Below are 8187 nucleotides of genomic sequence, written 5' to 3' on the forward strand. Positions count from 1 at the left end.
TGATTATAAAGACACTCATCGTATGTTGTTTGAATGTAAGGTCAATTTTGAGTTAATTATGACCAGGAATACTCTAAGTTGCAGGCTACCTTCCTGTTTCATAGTTGTTTGAGATTGTAATGGTCGGCCTGCAATATCGCAGATGTCACCTTGTGCATGTGGTGTTTATTTTAATTTCAATCCCGTTATTATTCGGCGGATTGGCATTGCCAGTATCTTAGAAGGATAGGACATTTAAGAACATCGGCAGGCGCAAGATATCTTTCGGCGCCTAGGATGTTCAAGTAGGCAGGTGAGATTGGATGTTGTTGGCTAGGCAGATGAGCCACCTGCAAACCAGAATCAGACACATTAGCTCCGAGTACTTGGGCGCCAAAGGCTCTAACCGATAGGGCTAGGGGCTCGCCAATCTCTTTCATCACCGCGTACAATGGACGCGCAATATGAAGCTGTATATGGTAAGACCCGGCTCGTGTTCCGGAGTGCAGGCCCATCTGAAAGGCTACTATCAACTCGTTTAGAGCACTTTTGTAAGTGTTAGTCAATTTCCTCAGCTTTTATTTTGGCCTGTTTACCCTCTGAAGTTTTCTTTCCGAATATAGTGTAAAGGACACACAATGTAGTTATTTTAACCGAGATTATTTCAGTTATATCGTATCCGATTTTCGGAATCTCTTGTCCTGCGTGAAGAGGTGGCCGTTGGGCCACAAATAGTATTTGTGGACATTTGCTATATGGCTTTGTTTCTTCATCATAGTTAGGATACTCACGGCAATTGTCTTGATCAACTTTCATGATCCCTTCGAGCACGATGATTTCCTGAAGATAACCCAAACGGAACACTTGCCTGCAATCCGTCCAAAAAGCACTCTCTCTCCCTGCATCGTAACCCACGCTCATGATAACCTACTAGATCCTTATAAACCGATCGCTTAATTGCCCTGTCCTATTATCCCGCCTTGCTTCTGTCTTTCTCGTAACAATGTCACACACCTTTATTTGATCCCGCTCTCCTATAACCCCTGCCCTGTCCAACCCTCACCCCCCACCCCTCCCCACCCTTTCCGGTGCAAGTCTCGTATCAATCCGCCGTCCTCTCTCTACACAGCTGTTAATTGTGATCCTCGTTCGTAGTCTCTCATAACCCGCTGCCGGCGTTGTAAAAATCCTCCTTAAAAAAACCTTCTACAAATCTAACCGCGCGGTTGTCAGTATCTACAGAATGGCTTTATAATTTAATCTCCTCCCAATTTGCCTTGCTTGCGCAAACCCAACTCACTCACCTGTTTCTTTTTAGTCACTCATAGTATCACCCTGAGAGAGATCTCTACTTAGCTTAATTGAGAATCCTCCAGTGACCTTCATGGTCGCAATTCCCCCCTCCCTATTACGTACTATCCACCCCTTTGATCCTCTCCATAACCCCTGCCCTGTCCTACCACCCCTCTCTCGTCGTAACCACCTTTTTTGTTTGGTGATCACCGCCTCTTTGGCTACTACTTCCAGCGTAATCACCCTCCCCACCTTGTATTATCTCACACTGATCTCTTAGTAGACTAAACATTAATGCACATTTCCGACCAACAACTAGTATCCATACACCTGCACTAATCTTGGAACGTATTAGTCCCTATTGATCAACATGGATTAACTCTGTCGGACCTGCTCATTTGATGAAGCATCTCAACATAATAGTTCACCTTAACTAAATACTATAATGTAATCTAGTTCCCTTGTACCACTCGGTTCATATCTAATAAGTGCCATACGCTTACCACTCTATGTCCCTGCTGGGTACAACCCTGGCTCTAGCACTTAACTAGTCCTACATCTGGCTAATTGTGGTAACCACTCACCACATCTAACTATTTCCTACACCCACACGACTTATATAATAGTCCTATAATCAACACAAATCTATGTCTGTTCCTATATGTCCATGAGCTAACTACGTCCTTCTACACCCCACCACTAATAGTGCGCCTCTCATACATTTTCTGACACTGGAAGCTTAGGTGCCTTCCTAACATACGACACTGAACTAGTCCATACACCCACACTAAGAGTCCTTACTATACGTACACATCTAACTTGTCTTAGTCCCTTTACATCCACACTTAGACGTATGCTCCTACATCCAAGCCACTAGCTAGTCCCACCTACGAATCACACTAACTAGTACCCTACAATCCACACTAAACTAGTCCCTACATCCATTCAAAAAAATCGATTGTTTCCGTGACGGACTCGATTCACTTTGCAGGTAACTAGTTTTCCCTACATCCACACTTTGTTCCCTACACCTAACTAATAGTCCTTACAGTCGCGACACTTAACACTTGAGTCCCTACATCGACACTAACTCAGTCCCTACCATTTCACACTTTGTCCTTTTTACACCCACTGCACGGCTAGCTTGGTTAGTCACCTACATCCCACCACTAAACCTTACGTCGCCGGTATACATGACACTAGTATCTTTACATCCATTAATATGTATCTCTATCTCTACTGCTCCTCCTCTCTTTCTCTCACTTCTCCCAATAATGGATGATAATGTAGTGGACACAGAGCAGACCTGGTTGCAGTAGGCTTTGTGAACTCTCTCACTCACTACTCAACACATTTGCCCCTCCTCCGCTCTCTGGTCTCCCTCCCTCTCTGCCTCACCTCTCTCCCTTCCTCTCTCTCCCTCTCTGCCATCCTCCATCTCTGTCTGCGTCTCTGCCTTCCCTCCCTCCCCCTCCGTCTCCCTCTCTGACCTCCCTCTCTTTTCTCCTTTCCTCCCGCTTGCTCTGCGCAGACTGTCTGTGTATAGAACAATGGTTGGATGTTTCCATGTGCACAGTCATAAAGAATGCTGGCTGTGCCCCCCCCTTGCCGTGCTACCATGAGTGTCATGTGTGTGTACATGGTGATCTTTTCTCTGTGTGTGTGTGTGTGTGTGTGTGTGTGTGTGTGTGTGTGTGGATGTGGCTGCGTGCGTGCGTGCGTGCGTGCGTGCGTGCGTGCGTGGCGTGCGTGCGTGCGTGCGTGCGTGCGTGCTGGCGGGAAGTAGCGTGTGACGTGCGTGGCGTGGCGTGCGTGCGTGTGGTGTGTGCGTGTGTGTGAGTGCGTGTGTGTGAAGAGAATTCCAAACAGTTGAGTTCGCCCCAGCCTGCCAGGCTTATAGCCATAACTGATTGAACCCCATAAGGAATAAACACCGCATGTCACTACCTCCCTCCCCTCTCTCTCTACCTCCGTGTTCTATTCTTAAACATCACTGTTCTGGAGTTCTGTTCTCTAAAGTGAGGAATCTGTAGAATGTGTTCTGGAGTTCTGTTCTCTAAAGTGAGCTACTGTAGAATGTGTTCTGGAGTTCTGTGTCTCTAAGTGAGGCTACTGTAGAATGTGTTCTGGAGTTATCTGTTCTCTAAGTGAGGATACTGTCAGAATGTTGTTCTGAGTTCTGTTCTCTAGTGAGGATACTGTAGAATGTGTTCTGGAGTTCTGTTCTCCTAAAGTGCAAGGATACTGTAGAATGTGTTCTGGAGTTTCTGTTCTCTAAAGTGAGGTACTGTAATGTGTTCTGGAGTTCTGTTCTCCTACGTGAGGCTACTGTAGAAATGTGTTCTGGAGTTCTGTTCTCTATCTAAGTGAGCGTTGTAGATGTGTTCTGGAGTTCTGTTCTCTAAGTGAGGATACTGTAGAATGTGTTCTGGAGTTCTGTTCTCTAAAACGGTGAGGCATACTGTAAAAAGAATGTGTTCTGGAGTTCTGTTCTCTAAGTGAGGGCTCATGTAGAGTGTTCTGGAGTTCTGTTCTCTAAGTGAGGATACTGTAGAATGTGTTTGGAGTTCTGTTCTCTAAAGTGAGGATACTGTAGAATGTGTTCATTGGAGTTCTGTTCTCTAAGTGAGATACTGTAGACAGTGTTCTGGAGTTTCTGTTCTCTAAGTGAGGCACTGTTAGAATGTGTTCTGGAGTTCTGTTCTCTAAGGTGAGGGGTACTGTGATGTGTTCTGGAGTTCTGTTTCTCTAAGTGAGGCCTACTGTAGAAATGTGTTCTGGAGTTCTGTTCTCTAAGTGAGGCTACTGTAGAATGTTGTTCTGAGTTCTGTTCCTAGCGTAGATGTGTTCGGAGTTGCTAAGTAGCTACGTAGAATGTGTTTGGAGTTCTGTTCTCTACAGTAGGATATGTAGAATGTGTTCTGGAGTTCTGTTCTCTAGTGCAGGATACTGTAGAATGTTGTTCTGGAGTTCTGTTCTCTAAGTGAGGGATACTGTAGAATGTGTTCTGGAGTTCTGTTCTCTAAGTGAGGATCCTGTAGAATGTTTCTGGAGTTCTGTTCTCTACGTGAGGATACTGTAGAATGTGTTCTGGAGTTGTCTCTAAGTGTACTTAATGTGACGTTTATTGTGAGGCTACTGTAGAATGTGTTACTGGAGTTCTGTCTCTAAGTGAAGGCTACTGTAGAATGGTGTTCTGGAGTTCTGTTCTCTAAGTGAGGCTACTGTAGAATGTGTTCCTGGAGTTCTGTTCTCTATGTGAGGCTACTGTCGAATGTGTTCTGGAGTTCTGTTCTCTAAGTGAGGCTATGTAGAATGTGTTCTGGAGTTCTGTTCTCTAAGTGAGGCTACTAATAGAATGTTGTTCTGGAGTTCTGTTTCTAAAGTGAGGCTACTGTAGAATGTGTTCTGGTCTGTTCTCTTAAGTGAGGAATACTGTAGATATGTGTTCTGGAGTTCTGTTCTCTAAGTGAGGCTACTGTACGAATGTGTTCTGGAGTTCTGTTCTCCTAAGTGAGGCTACTGTAGAAATGTGTTCTGGAGTTCTGTTCTCTACGTAGAGGCTACTGTAGATATGTGTTCTGGAGTTCTGTTTCTACCGTGAGGATAACTGTAGAATGCTGTTCTGGAGTTCTGTTTCTCTAAGTGAGGATACTGTAGAAATGTGTTCTGGAGTTTTGTCTTCTAAAGGTGAGGATACCTTGTAGATATGTGTTCTGGAGTTCTCGCTTCCTACTAAGTGAGGCTACTGTAGAATGTGTTCTGGAGTTTCTGTTCTCTAGTGAGGAATACTGTAGAATGTGTTCTTGGAGTTCTTGTTCTCTACGTGAGGCATACTGTAGAATGTTGTTCTGGAGTTCTGTTCTGCTACCGGAGGATACTGTAGAATTGTGGTTCTCGGAGTCTGTTCCTACGTGAGGATACTGGTAGAAAATTGTTCTGCGAGTTCTGTTCTGCGTATGTGAGGCTACTGTAGAATGTGTTCTGGAGTTCTGTTCTCTACGTGAGAGATCTGTAGAATGTGTTCCGAGTTCTGTATTACCTACGTGAGGCTACTGTATGAATGTGTTTCCTGGAGTTCTGTTCTCTACGTGAGGACCTACTGTAGAATGTGTATCTGGGTCTGTTCTCTAAGTGAGGCTATGTAGATGTGGTTCTGGAGTTCTGTTCTCTACGTGAGGTCCTGTAGAATGTGTTTGGAGTTCTGTTCTCTAGGTGAAGGAATAATGTAGCAATGTGTTCTGGATTCTGTCTCTAAGTGAGATACTGTAGAAATGTGGTCTGGAGTTCCCTGTTCTCTAAGTGAGCGATAACTGTAGAATGTGTTCTGGAGTTTCTGTTTGTCTCTTAAGTGAGATACTGGTAGAATGTGTTTCGGAGTTCTGTTCTCTACGTGAAGGATACTGTGAATGTGTTCATGGATTCTGTTCTCATAAGTGAGTGATACTGTAGAATGTGTTCTGGAGTTCTGTTCTCTAAGTGAGGATACTGTAGAATGTGTTCTGGAAGTTCTGTTCTCTAAGTGAGGATACTGAGATGTGTTCTGGAGTTCGTTCCTCTAAGTGAGGATACTGTAGAATGTGTTCTGGAGTTTCTGTTCTCTAAGTGAGGATTATGTAGAATGTGTTCTGGAGTTCCTGTTCTCTAAGTGAGGATACTGTAGAATGTGTTCTGGATTTTGTTCTCTAAGTGAGGCTACTGTAGATGTGTTCTGGAGTTCTGTTTTCTCTACGTGAGGCTACTGTAGAATGTGTTCTGGAGTTCTGTTCTCTAAGTGAGGCTACTGTAGAATGTGTTCTGGAGTTCTGTTCTCTAGTGAGGCTACTGTAGAATGTGTTCTGGAGTTTCTGTTATATGTGTGGCTTCTGTAGAATGTGTTCTGGAGTTCTGTTCTCTAAGTGAGGCTACTGGTAGAATGTGTTTCTGAGCGTTCCTGTTCTCTAAGTGGAGGCTACTGTAAGAATGTGTTCTGGAGTTCTGTTCTCTAAGTGAGTGATACTGTAGAATGTGGTTTGGAGTTCTGTTCTCTAAGTTGGGCTACTGTAGAATGTGTTCTGGAGTTCTGTTTCTCTAAGTGAAGGCTACTGTAGAAGTGTGTTCGTGGAGTCTGTTCTCTAAGTGAGGGATATGTAGAATGTGTTCTGGAGTTCTGTTCTCTAAGTGAGGTACTGTAGAATGTGTTTGGAGTTCTGTTCTCTAAGTGAGGCTACTGTAGAATGTGTTCTGGAGTTCTGGTTCCTACGTGAGGCTACTGGTGAATGTGTTCCGGATTTCTGTCTCTAGGGAGTGAGGCTATCTGTAGAATGTGTTCTGGAGTTACTGTTCTCTAAGTGAGGACTGTAGATCGTGTTCTGGAGTTCTCGTTCCCATAAGTGAGGCTACTGTAGAATGTGTTTTGGAGTTCTGTTCTCCTAAGTGAGGATACTGTAGAATGTGTTCTGGAGTTCTGTTCTCTAAGGGGTGAGGCTACGTAGAATGTGTTCTGGAGTTTCTGTTCTCTACGTGAGGATACTGTAAATGTGTTTGGAGTTCTGTTCTCTAAGTGAGGATCTGTAGAATGTTGTTTCTGGAGTTCTGTCTTTCTCTCCTCTCTCACGTGAAGGATACTGTAGAATGTGTTCTTGGAAGTTCCTGTTCTCTAAGTGAGGCTACTGTAAGAATTGTGTTCTGGAGTTTGCTTCTTCTAGTGAGGCTACTGTAGAAATGTGTTCTGGAGTTCTGTTCTCTAAGTGAGGAATACTGTTGAATGTTTCTCGGAGTTCTGTTCTCTAAGTGAGGCTACTGTAGAATGTGTTCTTGGAGTTCTGTTCTCTAAGTGAGGCTACGTTGAATCGGTGGATCCGATACAATTTCCAGTTTGATGTAGTAGTTGTTGGAGTGTTAATCATTCTAGCAGACATAGACTAACCAGACCACTGCATGAATACGCAGAAGGGAGAACAGTACGCCTGGTCTCAATAGACTAACCTAACAAGTAAATGTAAATCCGGGATACTTAACAATTAGTAGATATGTTACGTTTGGTAATGTTACATAAGACAGAATGGTAACTTAAGGTTCAGGGAAATGAAGGTGTTGTCAGGGTGGGATGGGTGGTATACCCAAGGTTGCGAGTGTTAGGAGTGTGTCAAGGAGGCGAAGTCAGGTGCAGGAGAGCAGAGTGTAGTGAACAGGCGCACTTTTTATTCTGGTCCAAAAGGACAGCACAAAGTAACATAAAATGTGCCCAAACACGGAACATAGACAAAAAGTAATYCGCGTAACAATATCCACAATWRCAAAATACACYTAAKACAAACAATCTTACACAAAGACATGATGGGGAACAGAGGAATATATACATATGGATTGATTGGGGAATGAAAACCAGGTGTGAAGGGAACAAGACAAAACAAATGGATACATGAAAAATGGAGCGCGATGGCTAGAAAGCCGGTGACGTCGACCGCCGAACGCCGCCCGAACAAGGAGAGGAGCCGACTTCGGCGGAAGTCGTGACAGCGAGTTTGAATCTAATCACAGACAACTTTAGCATTTTAGTTAATTGGCAACTTTTCAACTACTTGGTACTTTTTTAGCAACTTTGCAACTACTTAGCATGTTAGCTAACCCTTCCCCTAACCCTTTTAGCTAACCCTAACCCTAATCTAACTCCTAAACTTAACCTTAACCCTAACCCCTAGCCTAGCTAACATTAACCAGCTAGCTAACGTTAGCCACCTAGCTAGAATTTCTAACATAACATACTAAAGGGAGTGTCTCGGATTTACGTACAGAATAATACAAAAATGCTCTGAGACCAGGTTGCTCTGAGACCACATCTTTACTGATGTCACCTTGTAAAGATGGTTCTCCCTTTTCTTCACCTTCACATTTCTCTCTCTCTCTCTCTCTCTCTCTCTCTCTCTCTCTCTC

General features: G+C 43.9%; 1 protein-coding gene across 1 annotated transcript in view; it reads left to right on the forward strand.

The window, feature by feature from the left end:
• The first annotated feature begins 2546 nt into the window (after positions 1-2546).
• snx15 (sorting nexin 15) overlaps positions 2547-8187 on the forward strand; it is a 23379-nt gene continuing 17738 nt past the window's right edge. Inside the window, 1 exon segment of the mRNA XM_024140659.2 lies at positions 2547-2587. Within this exon segment, the coding sequence (XP_023996427.2) occupies positions 2547-2587 (41 nt within the window).

Source organism: Salvelinus sp. IW2-2015, unplaced genomic scaffold (assembly GCF_002910315.2).
Source record: "Salvelinus sp. IW2-2015 unplaced genomic scaffold, ASM291031v2 Un_scaffold2232, whole genome shotgun sequence".
Classification (NCBI taxonomy): Eukaryota; Metazoa; Chordata; class Actinopteri; order Salmoniformes; family Salmonidae; genus Salvelinus; species Salvelinus sp. IW2-2015.